General features: G+C 44.0%; 1 protein-coding gene across 7 annotated transcripts in view; it reads right to left on the reverse strand.

The window, feature by feature from the left end:
* Positions 1–23,074, reverse strand: part of DENND1A (DENN domain containing 1A) — a 148,920-nt gene that overhangs the window by 64,736 nt on the left and 61,110 nt on the right. For all 7 annotated transcript variants that reach the window (XM_041484011.1, XM_041484015.1, XM_041484013.1 and 4 more), the window contains exons 6-11: positions 20,268–20,337; positions 19,678–19,758; positions 17,555–17,608; positions 13,882–13,992; positions 10,007–10,107; positions 4,243–4,288 (exon numbers count right to left, since the gene is read on the reverse strand). In XM_041484011.1, the coding sequence (XP_041339945.1) occupies positions 4,243–4,288; positions 10,007–10,107; positions 13,882–13,992; positions 17,555–17,608; positions 19,678–19,758; positions 20,268–20,337 (463 nt within the window). The remainder of the gene's footprint in view (positions 1–4,242; positions 4,289–10,006; positions 10,108–13,881; positions 13,993–17,554; positions 17,609–19,677; positions 19,759–20,267; positions 20,338–23,074) is intronic.

The following is a 23,074-nucleotide window of genomic DNA, read 5'->3' on the forward strand; positions in this document are numbered from 1 at the left end:
AAGCTCTACTTCCTCAGTTACAGGTAGAGAAGGCATTGATTTACTAAGTATAAATGGGTGGGAAAAGCTAATTAACGCTTCTCACCCCAATCAAAAATATAATTAACAATTAACAGTACCAGCGGCAGATGCCAGTGGTCAATGAATTCTCAGGGTGTGTTCTGGGAAGGGAACCCCCATGGCAGGGTCAGGCCTGAGCCCGAGCTCACAGAACCCGTGCTCAGGGCTCGTTAGCTCAGATTCAGTGCACGCTAATTGGGCTGTGGTCACACTGGATCCCGAGCAGGGCATCCTCACCCCGAACAGGAGCAGGGGAATGTGCCAAAAAGTGCTCCCCAAAAGCATGTGGGGGGCTCTGAGAGCCCCAGCTCCACTCCCCTGGCTGCACAGGAGACATTACTGATACCAGGTGAGATCAGCCTCCGTGTCCTACCACCAGTCACACAACAGGAATTTCACTGAGCATTGCTTTCCTCACAGGAACATTTTTGCTGATATCAGGTTGAAGTAAAACAAAAATCTACACATATAGCTTTTATGATATACATCAGTGTCCTCTTTCCTTAGGAGAAAGGTTAGAAGAACATTCTGAAATGCAGTGTGTAGTTTCACACACAAATTCTGGATAATCTTGTAAGAATTACAGTTCTGAAGTCCCAGAAAAAGTTCTTGAATAACTGGAATATTAATAAAAAAATATATGAAATACGTTTCCAATTCTAATTCTAACTCTAAACGCTGGGTCTGTGCCCCAAACAGAGCAGGAGAGGGTGGCTGTTCCCTAAGTGGATCCCAGCACGCTGGAGTCGGCTGCCAGAGCTGCACAGCTCCGAGCCCAGCACAGCCATCCCCAGCAGTCAATCCAAACCACATGTGCCCGAATTCCAGCAGGGAGCTCCTAGGTCAAGGGCACTCCCCTCCATCAGCACCATCACACTGATAACCTTCCTACACAAACAGTTGCAGAAACAATCGTTTTCTCTGACAAAATGTAAAGGGCTGCAACTAAGTTTGACACAGCTTCCGACACACGGGGCAGTTTTGTATAATCTGAAGGCTAAAACAGCCTACAGTGCACAGGCAGAAAAAAAAGATAAAGAAAGGGGTGTGTTCTTTTGATAGAGTTTCATTTTCCTATCTCATTATTTATCACTACTAAGTACTTATCTTCATCTAATATGAATTCAATTAGTTCCATAAGCATGTTCCATTATTCATGTGATAGCTCCAGCCTTGCTTATCCAACAGCTTATAAACTTTTAGCCTTCTTTGAAGTCACTTTATGGATTGCTAAATGGAAATCTTATAAAGAATGACTAACTAGGTGATGATAGAAAAGCTGAAAAATAAGAGCACAAAACACAGCTCTGTATTTTCTACCAAGGTTTTCCCCCATAAATCAGTTGGAGCCCTCTGACCTATAACAGGAGATTATCTTATCTCACTGGAGAACATTTCAGTCACAGCAAATTAGATTTAACAGTCAATGGATAGGCTTGATATTTTAATCATAAGAAAAATTTGTCATTTTCCATTAAAATAACTGTTCCTTCTACAGAGCCCCCATGGAACACGAGAAACTGCAAACTAACTTGAAGGTACCAAACAGTTCAGGAAAGATCTGTCGAGCTGAGAGAGGCTGGATTTTGTTTAAAGTCACCAACACTTCTGCTTCTTCCAGAGGCCCCATTCCAACACTGGGATAGCAAAACCCACAGAAAGAAGACTAGAGGTAGAAAATAATTGTTTCCTATATCCCAAATCCCATCTTGCCTTCCCTGGCAAGATGAGTGCTGGCACAAGGACAAATCCAAGCCTGGGAGGTGCTGGGGCAGAGGCTGAGCCCAGACCTACCTGCAGCACTCCTGGGCTCCACAGCAGGGCACGGGTCCACCTGCCTCAGGCACAGTGCAAGGCTGGGGATGAGCCCCCTATCCTGCACTGGGACATGTGCATTAACAGAACACTTCTAAAGTCCTACTTGTGAAATCTCAGCATTTAGAGAAAAAGGAATATTGAATAATGGCAGTGGTTTGTAGTTCTAGTTTATAAAATTATTTTGGTATGGAAAAGATAATATATTTTTAAACAAACACAACTGACAGGTCGTGAGAAAAAGAACTGAGCTGCTGCAACTACAATGTTATTCTAAACAAAAAGACCACACAACTTTACATATGAAGGAAGGGACAAAGAGAGTGAGAATTCAGCACCACAAACTAGAGGCAACCTAGGAGTGTCCAGCTCAGGTGACAAATGTCACCTTCCCTTGCTCAGGGCACAAAAATTCTGCAGCACTTGCCACCAGACAGATCCAGCAGCCACTGTGGAATTTTATGTTATTTTTCAATGGAAAAAGCAGAGTTAGCTGCAAGATGCAGTTCTGTCTGTAACTGAATTTATCCATAAGAGCAGAGAAAACAGTTTGGTTTATTTATTTAATTTATTTGATAAGGCACTTTGAATAACTGTACTTTGCCAAAGCATGTCTGTGTTCCAGAATCTCTGGCTATTCAAAAGCCAGACTGGATTTAGTACTAAACAGATTTTTTCACAAGTTACTAAAATGGATGAAAATTGGCTTCTCCAAGAACAACTCCTTTTTTTGAGTTTTTACAGATGGAGTTTGGAAGGCCCACAGAGCCCTGCAGTCTGAAACACGGAGACAAAGGAAGAGGCAATGGATTTCTGGAGCAAGGCAGGAGTGAGACATCACACAAAGCAACTCCAAGGTGTAATTATTAAATATCTTTTCTATATCCGTTCCCAGGCCAACCACAGAGCTCGCTGTGAGCACAAATATCTATGAAAGCTGCCAAGTGTGTGCATGGAGATGTTCTCCCAGCCCCTAGCAGCTCTCTTCCATCTTTTACAGATACCACAATGATCACACCAATGATTGCCTGGGATGGATGTGGGGCAGAAAATTTGATCTATATGAAGAATACATTTTGATCTATATGAAGAATACATTTCTTCCTAGATATTCCCACACTCCTGCCTGTGCAGTATCCAAGGGTGATTATGAGTAACCCCTTGAACAGAAGCATATGATGTGCAAACAAAAGTATGTGTTGACTTTTTAACCAATTGGTTATTCACAAACACATTGTACTGCAATTCTTTACTTGGTTTAGCAGTATAAAGGGCATAAAAAATCATCTGTAGCCAGGATGCTAAGAAGAAAAAAGACATCCTGTACATTTAATCTAGCTTTTCATGAAAAAACTGCCTTCTAAAATTACTTCCCATTAATGCTGGAAAAAGGGGGGATATTACACAGCACACACAAACACACAGGGCATCATTTTTACACACATTTGCCCTAGTGAAAGAATATTAACCAATATTTCCAGAAATGGCACATTTTTATGTGCAATACAAGAACAATTCCTTTATGTGATGTAAACCCCAGCTCTCTGAACTGTTCTGTACCCATTTCCACACACAGGATCTGAAGCAGGGACACACAGGGACACAGGTGCCCTCCTGTCCAGGGCACGTGCAGAGCAGCTGTCCAACCCTGTCCCCAGGAGGCCGAGCTCCGAGGCAGGAATGGCTCTTCCCACCCAGCACTCCTGGGGCAGGGGCACAGGCAGGGGGGATGAGGATTTCAGAGGCACCTTAAGTCAGCACCTTTTGTTGTCCCCCCAGATGCTTTTGAGGAAAGTCATCCACTGTTTCACCAGTACTGGAAGCAAAAGCAAATGTGCTATTTCCACTTCTAGAGTTTTTTTAAAAAAAGTCACACGAATTACTGGGAATTGTTTATAGGAGAAGCTTTCTGTGAGGGCTGGTGCTCTGCCAGCTTTGTGTTAACATTAACTGCAAGTTCCTTCTTTTCAGATCTTTTGAACATTTAAAAAATTACAATCTGTCTGCAAAAGCCTAAAAGAGAACTGTAACTGTCAACATTGTGGTTTAATACCGACTCTGCCTTTGTGCCTGAGTCCAAGCAAGGCACTGAAGTGATTAAATGAAGGCCCAGGGCGGGGAGGGGAGCACGACGTGAGCTTGTCACCGCCGAGCTGCGAACGGGAAATCTGCCCAAGGAGCACCGGGGAGCAAAGCAGGCTCCTGAACACTCCACATTACCATGTATGCCTCACTCAATTCCCCCAGCACTCCCAAATTAACAGGGTTATTGCATTTTTAAGCATATGAATGAATGTGTAATTGCTTGCAGAATCTGGCTCTAAATCATACCACTATATATAGTTTCAGAAATTGTGAGAGTCTTACCTCCATCAAACTTAAGTGTATTCCAATGAGGTAGGGCATGGGGGCACTGTGGAGAGGAAAAGAAACACAGCTTTACATCCTCGTAACCCTGAAGAACACACGTGACTTATAAAATCAGCTACAGCAAAACACTGGGATACTGGATTAGGTTTTGCTTAAAAAATAATAGATAACGTTCATACAAACAAATTACATGTGAACAAAGTGTCAGTCCATATTTGAAATACATTTTTTAGTATGCAATAGTCTCCCACTCCTGTAAGCCTTCACTTTTTCTTGACAACAGAATTTCTAAGTGACTAAGTTTAGGCAGGTACCTAAGGACAGCTATTAAACATAGACCTAACACTGGAGTCTTTTGCTGGAAATCCAACAAAATGTGTTATTGCAATGTTAAAAGCATACACAGACTTTTCCAAGAGTATTCTTTCAAAAACTGGACCCTGTTGTAGTGTCAAGTGGTTAATTTAATGTATACACATCATCCAGTAGTACAAGTTTTGAATTCTCTGAATGAGTCCAAACACATTTTTAAGTAATTTACTTTGAAGTATAAATCTTGACATGTTTTCATTTCTAAAAGAAAATATAAAAAATACTTTTGAAGGTCCTGATAAACTCCAGAATTCCTGGGACATCTGCTGATACCAGTATTCCCCTCAGGACACAAAACTTAAAAACCCCGGAGGCTCAGGCCAGGTTTTAGCCTCGGACACAGGCGTGACACCTTTGTTAGCCCCAGTGTTTAAGGGGAGCCTGATCTTCTCCACGTCCCTTCCCTGATGTGAGCAAAGCCCGAGAAGGAGCAGCAGAGCCCCGATGGGAGCTGCCTCTGGTGTCCAGGATTTCCGTCCTGAGCTGCTCGCAGCCTCCCCCTCGCAATCAGAGCCATCAGCGAGGCTGCCAGAGCTGCTAATTGCAAATATGGCACATCCTGCCTGCGAAACGCAGCGCACACAGACAGACACAACTTCTAAAATAGAGCCTCAGCTCGCTTTGGATACAGAAGCTCAAAGAGCTCATTTTCAATTTCAGATGAAAAAATGAGAGAAATGTCACTGTACTGCCTTGGATTAAAATATCTCCCATATTGCTGCTCTAAGCTGGTGCCTACTGCTCAGTAAGAGCAGTACAGTACTGAAAAAGCTCCTGAGACACCAGGCCAGCAAAAATCCCTGCTTCTCCTATTCCTGAGAAATACCTTAAAAAATATATTTACTGATAAGCATATTAATATTTATGTTGTTTATTAATACACCCCCTCAAACTGCCACTCTGTAGGATGCTCTACCGAGGTGGAAACAGCCCCCGCAGTAGAAATTCCACGTGAAACCATTTTTTTTTCCCTTTCTGAGACATTAAACACATACAACTTCCACAACCCCTTCCCAGCTCACTGACAGAACATTCCAGCGCCTTGTCCCACATCACTGCAATGAGTGCACCCCCAGAGCCCCTTGGGGCAGAGCCCAGAGGCGCTGCTACAGCACAGAGTTATCCCAAATGTTCTGCTTGCTGGGAATCCCGCAGGTGCCAGCTGGAACACGCGCCCAAGCCCCGGGGCAGAAGGTCTGACTGCTCCCCAGGACACTGGCTGCCACACACAGGGCTGCTCAGCTCAGCACGGCTCTGGCACGGACGCGTTTGACTTGTGGCAAATGCCATCTCTTGAGCTCCAGCGGCCGCAGCTCAGGAGCAAGGGAACAGGCAGGAGTTTTACACCGAGAGAACGAAGCACTGCTCTGGCTCGGGCTGCCCCGGCCCCTCCGCTGCCACCGCCACCAATGTGGTTCCAATTAAGGACTTCCAGCAACGCCACAGCTTCAATCCCTCCACCCAAAGTCGGAACCTCGGCAGGAAGTCTTAACCCTGCAAATGTCTCATCTAGTGGAACTTCAGCTAATGTAATGCAAGGAAGCAGGAAGAGTGCAGTATTCCTGAAAACCAGCCATTTATTAACATCTCCAAACGTGGCAAGAAAAGATAAGGCTCAAGATACGTGGATCAGCTTTGGATGCAAAGGCTCATCTTTTCCTTTTGAAGTGACAAACATTACATAGAACGGCAATGCAGCACATAAAATAATTACAGGGACTGCATAAATAACCTCAATAAAATGTAATTCTGGTAAAGAGCATAAGCATTTCCAATAAAATCTACCACAGAGATTCTGTTCTTCCATCATCACTCATCAATATGACTGAATAGGAAACACACCTAGAAGTAAATGCCCCGAGTTCATGTCAGGCTTCATAAATTGTTTTTATCACCATTTCTCTTGACCATGAGTTAATAATAGGCCATTATTTAAGTAGACCTTTAGCATCCTGTGCAGGGGAATGTGGTGTGTCCCCCCTTCCCCACCCAGGGCACTCTGAAACTGTCCTTCCTCACTGCCATTCAGGTCCTGAGATGTGAAACACTCCAGCAGTTTTTAATATTTTATCAGGGTAGATTTGTACTTGCAAGACTTCCAAGTGAAGTTCAGCAAGATGCATCCCTTGGATAAAGGGCAGAAACACTCGGCACAACCTTTAATCCTTCTGGGAGCCCTGGCAGATTAAAGACTGCCCTTCAGAGCAGGCCTTCCCCACTGCTTGACACTTCATCAGTCCTGGGGCTTCTTACAGCCACAACTACTAATTACTCAAAGTTGTTTGCTGGCAGCCAATAGCCATTAAGTGCAAAATTAAGAAGTATCAGTTTCTACCACATGTATTTACTGCTCAAACAAAGTGCCTGCATGAGCCTTTTGGAACAAAGAGAGGGGTCATTACTCCTCTTGTGCTATGCTGGCTCCCAAGGCAATCGGCCTTATTTATAATCACATGAGTTATATAGGTAAATATCAAATCATTAAAGTAGCAATGCATAAGCATGAATATGGATTTTGGGGACATAATGGCTATATATTGCCCATTTATTACAGTTGCATTTTTACAATTTCTTTAATTCGTTTCCTTAGGCAAACTAGAGACCTCTTAATTATGCTCCCAAGAGGTGGGCAACTACTAATTGGAAGAGAAGCAGGTGAAATAGAGGGACATTTCTTCTTAAGTGAAAAAAGCCCAGCCTTAAAAAACACTGCAATTCACCAGGAAAGTAATGTAAAAGGCCAAGGATCTCCAAAAGGTTCCTATTTACAGCTACGCAGGGATTTCACCATTTTGCTTCATTGTTCCAGGAAAATGGATGAGAGCACATTTACCACATTCATGTCTTGCTCTGCAAACATTGACTTAACGGGTGGCTGTCTCCACACAACTTGGTACTTCCCTCTCCAGGGCAGTCTCCTGATTTCTCTTCACATTCCTCATTGAAATGCAACAGAATTCCACCCAAAATTTATTGGGGTAATTGATGCAAATTAGGAACTTGACTGCATAAATTGGAACAATGCAGGGAACGCACAGCTGTCAGCAGGAGAGCAGCTACAAGAGGCTCCAGTGAGTGCCCAGGTGTGCCAGCCTCAATGGCAATGCCCACCCAGAGCTCCCCAGGCAGGAATTTTTGTTTCCCAGCAGCAGGAGGACTCCAGCTCTGCCTCCACCTACTCGAGGAGCACATTGACTATATGCAGATTTAGAAAATAGGAGAAAGGGGGTTAAAAAATCTCCTGGAGAAAGGACAAACTGCCCCAACAGAAGCGTTTGTTCAGCAGCTGTGCCAGGGTGCTCTCAGAATTTATTCATGCTGGCTGCTAAGCTGTCTGTCTGATAGAAAAGACTGTTTTAATCACCCTACAAAATGTACTGTTTCTTGTGGTGACAAAGCTCTGGGGCTCAGCACACACTCAGCTGTGTCCCAGCTCAGCAAAGCAGGGCTTTTCTAAGGGCTCACTTTAAACAGACACTGAGAGCAAGAAGGAAACAAACAGTCACAGTGGGAGTGGGTTTATGGCACACAGAAAACAAAGTGGGAAGAGTAATGAGGAAAATTGATACACTGCTTCCTTCATATCACCAAATGTTTAAATTCCCAATGAAAAGGATGGACAAGATCTAGCCAAATTCCAATAGTTGTATGTGCCTGACCATCGATGCTTGGTGGCAGCACCTCACTAACCAGGACTTCTGACACCTGCTGGCATGTGCTCTAAACAAACAAAACCCAACCAAACAACCCCAAACCAGCCACCAGCAGAGCAGCTGTGCTTCTGTACTTCCTCTCTTGATCTGTGCTCAAAGGAACAAGCAATTGTGCATTGGTATGGTCTCTAGTGACAGTATTTCAGTCTCCTGAACCAAAAATGTCTCCCTGGGCTGAAAATACATTAAAGAGCAGTGCCTAATTAAAAAATACAAATAAAGGACAGCACTCTATCCCTTGCTTCCCCCCCTGCCCCTTGTCCTGAACAATCTACATGACAGGGATGAGGTGACTGAAGCCATTCCAGCTCCATGGAGGAGCCACCAGCAGCACTGAGTCAGCATCCCCACTACAGAGCAAGAGCATTGGGAGCAAACATTTGGGAGCCACAGCCTTTCAGCATTTTCAGGGAGGAGGGAAGGTACATCAGTGAGGAATGCAGGGAAACAGAAATATTAACTTTAAGAAAACCCTTTCAAGAGGGAAATGGGAAGCAAAAGGCAAATAATCACAGGTGGAATATACTTTTTTCAAAAAACTTTCAAAGATCTCGAGTGACACACTCTATCCATCCTTCTGTGAGTTTCAAAAGAGCAGGAGAAGATTCAAAACATCACAGCACAGTCAGAAATGAGCACAGCCAGCTGAATGAACAAAGATATTCTGTATTCATAAGAAATGAAGAATTCTCATTGCTTTAAGTTTTGTTCCCATTTCAGCTCTCTAAAATTCTTATGTCATATTTGCAAAAGAAATAACCAGACAATAATTAAAATTAAATGGAACGCTTCTATTTTAAATAATCTCAGGTCACTTCCCTTTAAAGGCAGACACCAGGAAGCAGAAATACTGCCTTAAAGCAGGGAGCTGATTGCTCTGTCCTCCCAGGCAAAAATGACATCTCCAAGTTCACGTGGTTACCAAATAGATGGTGGACTCTGTTTTGGGAAATATTTTATGGCTCACAAATTGTTGCTAAATTGGCCTACTCAAACAATGACCGAGTGTGTAGCTACCTCTGCAATTAAAGTTCCTGGCTGGGTAAGGAAATCAGCTTTTGCATTTGTGAGCTGCCTAACAGTCATACTGTTTGAAATCATTCCTTGCACTCAGCCTGGCTCCCTCCTGCCATGGCTGGGTGTTGGCCACCAGAGAGTCCCCTCAGTGATGCTCAGTGACTCCTGCCTTTCTCTCCTGCCCCAGGGTTTGCTTTTTCACCCTCTGGGCGGGCCCCTGGCCCTGCCTTTGTCAGGAAGTCCATGGATAACTGACCTCGAAGGCAAAGCCTGGCTGAGCCCTGGAGCAGCAGGTACCTGAGGGGAGCTGGGGCAGCCTCTCCAAGTGTTAATTACACGTGAGAAGCCCATTATCCAGGGAGAGGCACCTGCTGGCACTGCAAATGACTGGGACCTGCCCCTCCTGTGCAGGGAGCCAGGGAAGGCTCATTTCCACAGGAGATGACTCTTTACATTCTGCTCCCCGCTCCTGACACAGCCACACACAACATTTAAACCAGCTGCACAGGAGCAAACTTCCTTTAAAGCTGCACAATTTGGTGTCCAGGCCTTCACTCAGTGCTGGTTATCCAGCTGGACCCCCAGGAGCAGCTTCCCCCTCACCCTGAGCCACTGCCCAGGCTGTGCTGTGAGGGACACACACACAGGGATGGCCTTACCAGCAGTAGTCCAGGAGATGTGGGGGCAGGACAGGAATGTAAACGTGCTGCCAGAACATGGGGTAGAGCATGGCTGCAGACCCGTGGATGCAGGCAGTTAACTGAAAAACACACAGAAACCACAGCGTGAGACAAACCCCCAGCTTCAAATGGTAAACTTGGAGGCAAGAAGGTAAAGAACCAATTCTGCTTTCCTATCAATGCTTTATTAGAAAATACACAGCAGTGCTGGCAAAAACAAGGGTCTCGGGGGGAGCAGGAGTGGCTGCCATCTGCCTTTGTGAACAGCTGAGAACATGATTCACTCAACAAACCCAACCTGCAAAGAACACCCAGCATTGTACAAAGCAGCAGAAACACGGAAATGAAAACACAAAGGGAAAAAGAAATAGTAATGGCAAATGTCCCAAACCTGGAAATTACCATCCATTAAATATCATAAAACTCCTCTGAAATTACAACACCAACTGAAAAATATGTGACATGCATTTCTTAAAAACACAGTACACTAAACTCACTGATTAAATCTTGATGAATTAAAAGGGAATTTTATCTAATTGCCCTTCACCTAATCATTTGATCCATTTAATTTATCAGTTATATTGTTAAAACTCACACAGAAGAGCTTTGGTGTGACAGGCACTGAAATAGCAAAGGCAAGTGCCAGTGAAGCCATGGGGAGAATCCTTACAGAGGAAATTACTGCTCTCAATCCTATTTCAAACAATAATTATTAATCTGGAGAAGAAGATGAGCAGGATATTTGTCACATTCACGAAGGATATTAATATGGAGCAGGTGCTAATGCTCAATAAGCCAATCTCAGCAAAAGCTATAGGCAAAATACTGTAAGAAAGGAATATGAGCACAAACACTTGGGGAAATAAATAAATAAATAAATCCGAGCCCTCACACACAGACACATCCAAGGCAGACTCAGAGGGGACATGGAAGACATGCCCATGTTCCCAGCTCACTGTCCTTCAATCTCCAGGGACACCCAGCTCAAGCACTACATTGAGCTTCACTTGTGAGAGATGTTTTGAACACAACTCTCAAGAAATCCTCCCAGCTCTTGGAAGGCAGGAGGAAATTGAGCATTTAATGCCTTCTGGGTAGGGGGAAGGAGGGACAGTGCTGCTCACAAGTCCCGAGGAGACAAACTCTAGGGGACTGAGGTCCCTGTGTGGTCTGAAGGTGTCCAAGATCAAACTAAGCAAAGACAAATCATGATGTTGATTCTAGCATATATGGGGTATCAAACTGTTCATATGTTCTAATTCCTCACCCTCAGAGCCCTGAGGCCAATCAGACCCCAGCCAAGGAGTAAGAGGCTGTGTCAGAGCTCCCTGTGCCATGGCACAAGTGGCATGGGAAGCTCTGCTCCAGGATCAAAGCAGTATCCATGTCACAATGGGATTCTTTGCTTCGTGCTAAAACTCCAAAAGTCACAGGAAAATCAAGCAAAGAAATCCACCTCAGTATGATGGAGCCAGACTGAAACATCCCTGAAATCCCCAAGTTTAAGCCATTTCAGAGCTTCATAAGGCAGCTCCTCATGAGAGGCAGCTGCTGCTGCCCCACTCCCAGGGCACACCTCGGGGTGCTGCGCTGGGGTTCTGAAGGAGAAGGGAACTCGGGATGCAAGGAGAGCTCTGGCTTCATTTCTGCAGCAGCATGCTCCCACTAGCAGGTGAGCTTCTGCCAGGCACAGGGGATTTATCATTTTGGTTCATATCTGGCTTTCCTTGAGGAGTTAGATCACAGAATATGTAACGAAATTTAACAGGAATACCTGTTTTAACATTTTGAGAAATTACCTGCATTTCCATTTGTAGAGAAGAACAAAATCCAAGCAAACAGCTATAATTTCTCCATAAGCTTGCTACACATGGTTTATAAAATAGCTAACAAACACAGCTTTGTTCAGTTACCTCTAAATATTATTCAACTTAAGGATATAAGGATATTTAAAATCAAAATCTGAATCTGAGATCAGGTATTGGAGCACAGAATTCATTCCACCATAAAAGCCTTTCTACCCAGGGTAGTGGTTTCATTTTCTCTCTCTTACCTGGTATTAAATTCAAGCCCTAAGTATGAAGTGTGTCTCCCAAGGGTAACAGAAATGAACTGCAAACAGGTCCCTTCCACTTTTGTGTTAAAAAGCTAAAAGCCCCAAACAAAGGCAGCAGCCCCTGGGCAGCCCCCCAGGCTGGCTGCACTCGGGGACTGGGGGTTTGGTTCCTTTCCAGGGACAAGGTCTTGGCACTGCCAAGCACAGGCTGAGAGCAGAGAATGTTCCTGGGCTGGAACGGCGAGCGGCAACCGCTGGCTCCGGCCCAGCTCCTCAAACCTGCCTTACTCTGTCATCCAATCTGCCAGCAGTTTATAGAGAAACCTGTAAGCTAAGAACACACAGTATGAATACCCCTCCCTCCCAAGAACCAGACGTGCTTTTATCTTGGACAGAGGCAAAAGGAAGAGAAATAGCAGAAAGAGAGGAAAAAAACCCAGCCCCACTTGTGAACTGGCTCATTAAGGAAGGCACAGTGACAGGTAAGTAATTCCTCTTCCCAGGCTCTGTCACAAAGGGAGAGATTAAACCAACCAACCACACAACCTCTGAAATGCTTTGGGCAGCCCTTCTCTTCTTCCCTCCTCTCTGATCATTTACTGTTCTTTTCATTCTGTAGGTTGCTGAAATAAACACCTCTCCTTCATTTTATTCCATTACCAGACCTGGATGGAATTTTCCTTATTTTAGTAGTGAGGACATAGAACATGTGGCAGATAGAGAAGTTAAGATTTTACAAGTTTTCTATGGTATTAAACTTTATAATGCTTAAATGCTTTCAGTTAAAGGTGGGATTGATTGTAACCATTATTAATAATTGTTATTAGGTGCCAGAGGCTATTGTAATTCTCCTTTCGCTTCCTTTCGAAATGATATTGTGATAGTTTTTCTGGGATTAAGTCTGAGGTCTTACTCCTCTCATTTCTCTGCCCCGTGCTGACAGACCATCCTTACAAGGGTTTGTGGACATCACTCCAGCCTTGCAGAGCACTCACAGTGCCACGGAGCAGTTTGAAGCAGACCTGGTCCTACAGCCAGACACCAGTTACAGCCCCAGGAAATGGAACTGGCAGCTGTACTTCAGCCAGGACTGCTCCAGTGCTCAGCCCACAGCACTAGAAACCAAAATTAGTTAAACCATCTTCAGCACACACAAAGGAAAACAATCAATAGCCATTTACAGAGCAAACACGACCACAGAGCATTTGCTTTCATAAAGAAAATCACAATCTTATTGACTGCTAAACCATGAAATGCATAACACAAAACTTTGAACTGAATCAAGCCCTGTGCTTGTTTTGATCTCCAGCCATTTTTAGAAGAGAGCACTCTAGAATATTCAGCAGCTTTCATCTCTCAGACACTTGACAGAGCCTAAGGAGCATTAAGACTAAACCTTATCAAACACAACTGCAAAACTGTGCATTGTCAATGTACTTTAGCCCACTCCTTTGGTGCATCCAGAAGAGGTCACTGGAACATCCATTTGACAGTGTCATTTATCTTTTTTTTAACCCTGTCAAGTAAATTCTGAGTAAAGGACTTCACTATGGCAAAAGTCTTTGAACATTCATGTACCAAACAGACACAAAAATGTCTGTATCCAAAAAATTCTTTTGAACATCAGGGGCCAACAGAAGTTCCACAAAATCCTCACAATAAGGCGCAGAACTCAGCTGGGCTGCATAACTGAGGTTGAAAGACAGACCTGGAGATAATAAGTTAATTTCCTATATATGACTGTGATTAAAAAAATGAAATACTGTGACTAGAGGAAATTCTTGTGCATTTTACTTACAGTGCTCAGCTTACTACAGCAAATGAGGATGCGGCGCTCGTACAGCATACTGGCGTAGAGATGCAGCATGTTGTTGACATCAACTGCTACAAAATACTCTGTCAGATTTCTCTGGGGAGAGAGAAGAATCATTTTTGACTCATGATATTACAAAACTAAGTGTCCTTAACAAAAAAAAAAACCAGCCAAACCCCAAACCAAAGAGATTTCATCCTTCTATTGTGCTACATCCAGTACGTGGCTTAACAAAAGAAAGCAGGATTTCATCTTATGGCAGAGGCCTTTCTAACTGCAGTATGTCTCCCCTAAGTTTTGGGAAGCTGGGTCTTGGAGTAATAACAGTGATGATGTTTCACACACAGCTTTTTGAATACAAGATACTTCTCTGAGAAAAAAAAAATGTTCTGTCACTTTTATGGTGACCACAAAGCTGCCTGATAAAGTACCAAAAACCCACATCCCAAAACTAAAAGCAGCTCTCAGAGGCCAATTTTAATACAGCAAATTCAGTTGTGAGCTCAGCCTGAGCTAAAACAGTTCTGACTATTGGGAACACACCTGCTCATTTCACACACACAAACCCAGTTGTCTGAACTGAACCCCTCACTTGGGGCACTCAGACATCCCTGGGTGGGAGCTGGGAGACAGGAGCACTTCCCTGGGGAGGCTGAGAAAGGGAATTCTCTCTGAGCACTTCACTCCTTAAAACAGAGAAATTCAAGAAAAGGGGAGAGGTGGAGGAAAAGGTAATACCCAAAAATGCTGAATTAGGGAATTTGTTTCTGAATAGCTTCTTACAGACATGAAAGGGTTGCTATAGGATAAAGACAGCCTTATACAAAAAGCACATGTGAGAGAAAAATTAGATTAGTCATGAATTCAAGTGCAATCTTAATCATCCTTAAATAAAAAAGTGCAGAAAAGCAAAAAGCAAATATGATTTAGAAACTTAAAGAAGCTCAACAAAGCCTATTAGCACTTTTGACAGATCCAAGATACTTGGCCTGAGAAGTCTGCCAAGATGCTTCATACTGTGCAAAAATATGTTCCCCAGCTTGCCATCCAAACACAAAGAGCTGAAGGAAAATTAAGCATTGTATTTGGGAGACTTTGGTACCAGTATGTAGAGGGATAAAAACTGAGCTCATTATGGTTGGCTTCAAACATGTAAAATAAAACAATCATTCAGGTCTTTGTTACAGCAGAGCTGGAGCCACAGACAGGTACAGTCAAAGGAGAAAAAAAAAAGCCAACACATTTTGCCAACAACCTATTAAACTATCATGTACTTTTTCTGTATTTCTCATCCCATCTGTGCTGATTAACATGATATTTTTGTCTAAACATAAGCTGTCTTCTCTACAGCTCTTCTTCCCCCTCTCACCCACCCTTCCACCACGCCAAAACACAGCGCGTGACGACACAATTCCTGCTAATAGTGGGAATTAAAAGAATTTTTAAGGAGCCCTGAACTGCCTTTGATGCCACCCAACTCAGGGGCACAGCAAAAGCAGCACACAATCCCTGCATCCAGCCCGAGGATGCAGCCCTGCTCCACACAGATCTGTTTGTGAGGCAACAGCCTCCCCTGCAAGAGGAAAATAGACGTGGGGACTTGATTTGCAATTGTTCTTTCATCGAGTTTATTGTGATGACATGACACACAAATGTACCTTCAGATGGAAAGATTTATAAGGTTTCAGTCTTGTCTGCTCTCAGAGATTTGCCAAGGACACCTGGGAACCATGTGGGCTGCATGGAAATGTATTGGTACTGAGGAGATTCACGTGTTCCCTCGAAGTTGTATTTATAAGAAAGCTGTCAGCTCTGAAGCTGAAATTGGGACTTACACATGTATTTTGAAAGACATGTCTCGTAAGTGACAAAACCATGAATGAGTTAAATAAATACAAATGAAAGCGTTCCAGTTTGCAGGGTAATTGTTATGTATTTTGCTTCCTAGGATTTAAACCTTTCTTGGGGCAGTAAAAACGGGGATTTTCAGAACAGGTAACCCCACTCCTCTCAAAATTCACCAGGAGCACTACAGAGCTCCCTCACACTCCTTTGAAAGTTTATTCCCAGATCAATCATCCATCTGATCATTTGCTATCTAGTATCAATAAACACACACTGACTACACAGACTTTTGAGGCTAAAAATCACTTCTCTCCCACCATCATCTGAAGAGGAAGTTGGACTGAGTGACACAAAAACACACAGGACATCATCCCAAGAAAATGCCATCATTTCAGCCTGTTACCTTACCTGCTACTTCTGAAACACAACAGCTAGTACCAGGAATTTCAGTCGTGCACTGTATTTCCTGCAACCAGCCCCATTTATTTCTGGAGTCACTCTGCATTTACACATCCGTCACACAACTCACATCTCCTGAAGCAGGGAATGAGTTGCTGTTACAGAAAAGTGCCCACGCTAAATGGCTCTGGGACTCATTAAACACATTGATCTGACACAAAGTCAGGTAATTCCAAGAGTTTTGTTAACATTACAAACAGAGCTCTCTGCAGCTCTCCACTCATCATCACATCCAGCTTGGAAGTTCAGCACCACTAAAACTTTTGCTAATATGTGTTTTAAATGCAATTCCTGGTAAGATGTGTGGAATTTTTACTAAATCAGATCAATTTATTAAAATACAGCAGACTTATGCCCATTTAATCTCCTTGTATTATTCCCTAATGTGCTCCTCTTCCACAGGAAAGTTGCTTTAACAAGAAATTACACAACCCTGGGATAGTGGGAGGTGTTGCTGCCCATGGCATGGGTGCCACTGGACGGGCTTTAAGGCCCCTTCCAACCAAATCATTCTGGGATTTTATAATTCTGTGTGTCAGGACAAGATTTGATGGTTGGTTTAGACTCAGGAATAGATTCCTGAATTACACCCAGCGTATCATATTTGCACAAAAATAAAGCACCTCAGAAGAAAGAGCACATCTATTAAATTTCCTGTCAGAATACGTGTCAGTATGAAGAGTCTGCACAGAAAAACCAGCAACATTGTTTTGAAAGGCAAACAAAAAGGCCCGAATGCTATCTGCTATACAAATCACCCACAAATGAGATGGAATGTCTTGATGATTCCCTTTTTACTTTCATGCCATCAGCTGAAGGATATGATGCTGAGACCGACCGCAAAATGCTCAGGGAAGAAAACGGAGATGTCAGGCACAGGAGTTTGGCTGAGACAGAGCAGGAGCACATTAAAGAGTATTTAAGAGAAGCAAATGCCAGCATTGTCTCCCCACAGACTTATCATCTGGCTGGAAAGCTGAGCCAGGCTGGAACACACACGACTGTGTGAGGCTTAAAAAGTCTCCCAAAAAGTGACTCTGAAGAGCCCAGGTGTGCTTGGCATTCTCAGGAGCCATCTAGCAAGCAGAGCATTTTCCCTGCTCTCTCAGGTCATTCTTCCAGAGGGGTGGCAGTGAAGGGTTAGCAGAGCTGCTGTTTTACCCACATCAATCTGCCCACCAGTGCCCTGTTCTTCACACAGTTCAGCTTTTAATCACACATGCAGATTGTCAGCTCCTGAATGCTCAGTATTTTACAGAATAAAACCTATCCCAAACAGAGCAATATTTGTCATCTATATAGCTGCTGACATTAAATGGAAACAATAAAGTGTAGGGTCCTCCCAAATACTCACATTTTCAGGTATACTGGGAAGCTCTCTGGTGTCAGGCACAGTAAAGTAAGAGTGCTACAAAAAGAGCAAATATTGATTATTTCAATAATGTTGAAAGCAATCTAAATTTATTGCTTGGTATTGGTATCAGCAGGAACAGCAGTTGCTCAGCTAAGTAAAAATGACAGAACATTCATTACCAACTACCAGCCTGAGCTCTCTGTCCTGGACTCCACAGGCTGGGTTCTCACATCACAGGGGCAATAGGAAATGCAGTAGGATAGAAAGTATCAAATGCTCCTGGAAAGTTATATTCCATGTTTTTGTTCTGGAGAGCTGCTGCCACAGACAGGCTCACAGGGGCTGTGACAGATGCCAAGGAAACTCCAAGGCAGGCTGTAATTCAGGCTAGCTTCCCCCAGCCCACGGCAGGATGGACTTCAGGAAGCAGCAGCAGGCAGGGCCTGCTCTGACTCAGCACCAGAGGGGTTCATTCCAACCAAGGGGAAGTTATGGAAATGTACTGGGAAATGCTTCCTAAGCTCAATTCCTGCTTACTTGAGAAATACTGAAAAGCTCTAGGTCACTTTTATACACCTTAAAAGCACATTTTGAAAGACCATATTGCTCTCATATTTTCATAATCCATTCTAATGTTCAATATTTTTAATTGTCTGCATTCCAGGAGCCCAGGCTCACTGCAGCTCCCAGTCTGACCACGGATGACTTGCATGATCCTTGGTCAGGGCTTTGGAAAGGAGAGAACAGGACTTGTATACAATTCATATAATTTTTAAGATTTTCACAGTTTGTCTTAAGGATACTTATTAATTACTGGCTGAAGCCTTAAAGGCTGTTCCATCCTTGGCATAGCTCCACAATTGGCACAATTCTCTTGCACACAAATCTCAGCCGTCTCAGGGCTTCCTGATCAGGCTGTAACCTGAAATAGCAGGCAGGGACCACAGCTCCACTGAATGGAGACACTAAATGAGAAACACAAGTTTGGCTTTCTGATGCTTCACTGGTTTGGTTTAGTTTGGTTTGGTTGCAAAGATGCAATGCCAAGGCAGAGGAACAGCACTCAGAGCTGTACCACACAGAGGAACCTCAGTCTGACCCCGCAATGGGCTCAGAAACAGCCAAAATAAAATCAGCAAGACACGGTCCCTGGGCTGCTTTTTTCTATCCTTTCTTGCTCCATTGCCCATGAAATGTCTGAGACAAGGGGAGACAGGCAGCATTCCTTGGAACCACTGGTATGAAAAAACTGGAATATCCCCACTGCCCCTGGCCTTGGGAGACAGCTCATGCCCTAAGCAGAAATGCTGCTCCTCAGGAGGGGTCTTTGAGGGGCTGGGGACGTGTCCAGAGCCAGCTGGGACCAGCAGGGGCACACAGCTGCTCCCTGGGCACTGCCAGCCTTGGGGAGAGCAAGAAAGTGCTTTAAGGGAGTAAAGGAAATGCAAGGCAGACTTCCCAGGAGGGTCCACATGAACTCTCAGCTGGCAGCAGCAGCAAGGAGTCTCTGCAGTGCTCACCACAGCTGCAGCACAAGGCTGTGCTGCTAAAATGAAGACCAAATCCCCAAAAGATTAAATTCAAAATACAATCCTATCAATAAAATCTCACATCTATACTGTCAGTGTGCTTTGCTTAACTTTCTCACAAAATATAAAAATGAATTAAATTCTTTTTTGTGTGAGGTTTTTTGAGGCAGGGGAAAGGAAGAGGAGAAGGAACCAGAAAATGTGATGAGCAGTTAATAGTCCCAAGGCTGCTGTGACAGGGAAGTGCCTGTTTGCTTCCCAGCCTGCTCCCCCTTCAAACTCCCAGGGCCAGGAGCTGTGGGCAATAAATGTCCTGTTGGTGCTCCTGACCTTCTGCAGGTCACCCAGGGTATGGTGAGACATTCCCAGGGGAATACACACAGCCTTCCTCCAATCAACTGCATTTCAAAGACATCTGAGGTTAGGGAGAGGGAAGCAGAGGGCCCCAATTGTGAAAAGGGAATTTCACAGCTCCTCACAGGAAAACAACACCTGTGTACAAGCTCCAGGAGAGAGGATTGCTTTTGACATTCCTCTAGTATGACATGGAATGAATATTAAACACCTTAGTTTACATCTCCCCCCCACACTTACCACTCCAAGATGAACAGAGGTTCCTGGCTCAGGGATGGTGAGTTTATGAAATGTTTCTAGGAGCTCACTCCTCTGACTATCCTGAAATGAGAATAAACCAGGAACACTGAGCAAACTGCTGCTGTCAGGTAAACTCTGAGCCACAAGGGCAGGGTAGGCCAGGGGGTGGGTAAACATTTTGCATTTGTAAGATCAGTTCTACTTTTACTGCCCATGATAAACTTGGATCAGACAGCTGGCAGAGACTGATGGGACTCTGCAATATGGGAACTGCAGAATGGCAGGAACTGTGCTGGACACAGCTCAGGGAGTCAGGAAAGCCACGATGGGTGACTGCAGGGACTTGGGTCGGATCCACAGCCACAGTCTTGCTCTTTATCTTTTTCAAAAAGAAAATTAAATGTGTATTTATTTTTCAGAGGCACTTGCCAAGCTGAATATGATCTTCTGTATCACTGCATCATACAGATTAATAATTCACATGGTCATCTCTGATAGAAGCACTTCTTCAAGCAGCTTCTTTCATCCTCTCACCCTCATTCATTTGACATTGGGATAGGAAAAGGAGGGTCAGTATTTTAGAATAATACCTGTCCTTTTGCTGAATAATCTGCCAAGACATTGAGCAGTTTATAAAAGACTTCAAACCACGGGAGGTAACTGGAACGAAAAAGAAAAAAAGAAAAGACAGTTATTTTGGTTTAAATCCTAATACAAGTGGGCTTTGAAAACTGAATAATCAGTGTCTCAGTTTTTAATTGTTTTAAAACCTCATTCCATCACTGTATTTAGCCTGGCCCTTGCTTCAGTCAAACAGAAACTTCACCTCTGGTATGCACACAACTTCCAAAAGAGAAGAAGAAACAAAATTATAAAAGGAAACATGCAGAAAAATCATATTTTTTTCATTTACTTTACATGTCCATTCCACAAAGTAAGACAGTGAGGATGTTCCTTTTCCCTGCAGCTCAGGTAGGATTCCGTGCCCTGCCTGCATGGCACAGTTCTGGATTTCAATCCCTTTCCCAACACCAGTCAGCAATTTCCCTCGGCTGTGGCGAATGCAAAGCCAGCCAGAGATGCACTCCCTGATGCTCTTTAATCACAGCTGCTTTCTGAAGCAAATGGATTCTATTTTGATGTAGTTAGACAGGATTTAAAGTTTTTATAAAATATGACTACATCCTGACAGCTGTAAGGAATGGAGTGCCCTGTGGTCCCTGCCTGTGCAGCTCTGGTGATAAATGAGGTGAGAAGCTCTCTATGAGACAGACAAAGTGACTGGCACTCCATCATTAGCGTTTGTTTGAAGCCTGCAAATGCTACTGTAAAATGTAAGTAGCTTATCAAAATATACTGATAAGCAACTTAACTTTTCATGTTATATGACAGTATTATCGTTTAAATTAATACGCTCTAAACATCTTTACAAAGTGTGTATTCGAATAGAGCAGAAAGACAGACAATTACCACTTTAAACAGCATTTAAGTTTGACATTATATTGTAAACAATCCAGAAGGATTAGGTAGAAGATAAGTTTCTTTCTTTCTGTTTAGTTAAATAAACTTCAGCAGAGTTAAAAAGCCATTACAAGAGTAACAAGAAATCCTCTCCAAACATATCTGCTAAGTAGAGATTAAGAACCCGGTAAACAAATCCGTGCAAGGCATCTATCAAAAGAGTTTGAGAAGACAGAAAAGCAGGAAGGCAGAAAGCTCCCTGGCAGTGGGAAACCAAAGCTGCTTCCACAGAGGCACCATTAAGAGTTCCACCTAATCGCTCAGGGACTTGGCCAGAAAAATACATGTACCGAGTTAAAAGAGAGCCCTTAAAACCACGACTGTGCTCCTAATGTCTGTGGAGCATGCCTTGTACAAGGGGAAAACAAAGGCAGGCTCCCCCAGGCCTGCACCTCCTCGGGCCCAGGGGAGCTGGGGCAGGGCCCGGGGGGCAGCGCTGAGCCCCCAGAGCGGGGCAGGTCTGGGGGTCCTTCAGAGCCTCCCCCACCTGCCCTGCCCTGCCCGGTGCCCACTGCTGGGCTCCCTGCAGCTCCCAGGGCCTTCCTGCCTGCCAGCACACACCCAGCATGGCACAGCTGAGGCTCCAGCCAGGAGAACACTCCAGCCCAAACCAGCCTTACATTTGTACTGGGCACTCAGGGAAGAGCCTCTATGATTGCAATAAGAGTAGCCCAGATACATCTCAGATTCACACAGTGTCAGAACACCAGCAAAGCCCCACACAGCAGCAGACACAGCCCCATTTCTGCTACCCTTGAGACTCCCTGGCTTTCCCTTCTCTTCCCCAGTATCCTCTGATGAACTTACTGTCCTTTTTTAACATTCACTCCTGCTTGTTTTCCAAATGATGGGTTAGCATCTCATCATGACTGCTTCTTTTTCTATCTTGAGATTAACTTCCCATTTTGAGGACAGTGTCACAGTTTGGAACCTGAGGAAATGAGCTGGTATTTGAAGAACTCATCCCTCCACAACACATGGGGGTCTGTGTGGCTCTTGCTCAAGAGAGGGGCAAGACAAACAAAGACAAAAAACCAAGAAAAACAAAGACAAACTCACCACCAATTGTGCAAATTATGCAGACAATCTCACTTCAGTTTTCACCCCCTCCATTGTCACCACACAATTCAGGATCTCTCTCACCCCAAAATTTCTGGACACATTAGAAAGCTAATTTATCCTGCCATCTTCAACACCCTTACTTCATCACTTAATCCATGTGTTGACCACTCAAGAATAAAACAGTTCTGCTTTTATTAGACCAAACTGTGACCAGTTAAAGTTGAAACAAAATCCCCTAAGAAACACAGCTATCTGAATTTGTTTCTAGATGTCTGCCAAAAGGACAAAGGGAAAATATGTGTATTTTTTTTCTTACAGAAAGCAAATCCTCAAGGCAGCCCTTAAACACCCCTCCAAAGAAACACAGGCAGAGTTTATAACCCAAAATTTCTGTACCGCGTGGACCTCAAGTAGCACAACTGGTAGCACTACTGAAGATTTATGGCTTATGACTTGCTCATATTTAATTTGTAACCAAACACTTCCCCTTCCTCTTAGCTACCTCAGAAGTTTTGATTAACTCTTGTTTTCACAGGTCAGAGGTTAAGCAAAGGAAGGGAAGCTCTGCAGTGAGATTGCCCAGAGCCCGAGCGGAGCCGCCCCGGCCGCGGCACCGGCCCCAGGAGCCAGCAGAGCTCAGCCCAGCAGGGCTGTGCTTCAAAGGCTGCACAGAGCACACACCCATCGGCCTGAAAACTCAGTAAAGGGCAATCTGAAATTTCAGTTCTTTAGGAGCTTTTGGCTTACTCTTGGAAAGGTAAATCTCCAGTGAAGGCAGTTTAAGAAAGGAGAGATTTTCCAGGGTTATTTGTAG

Source organism: Pyrgilauda ruficollis, unplaced genomic scaffold, assembly GCF_017590135.1.
Source record: "Pyrgilauda ruficollis isolate IOZ18807 unplaced genomic scaffold, ASM1759013v1 scaffold62, whole genome shotgun sequence".
Classification (NCBI taxonomy): Eukaryota; Metazoa; Chordata; class Aves; order Passeriformes; family Passeridae; genus Pyrgilauda; species Pyrgilauda ruficollis.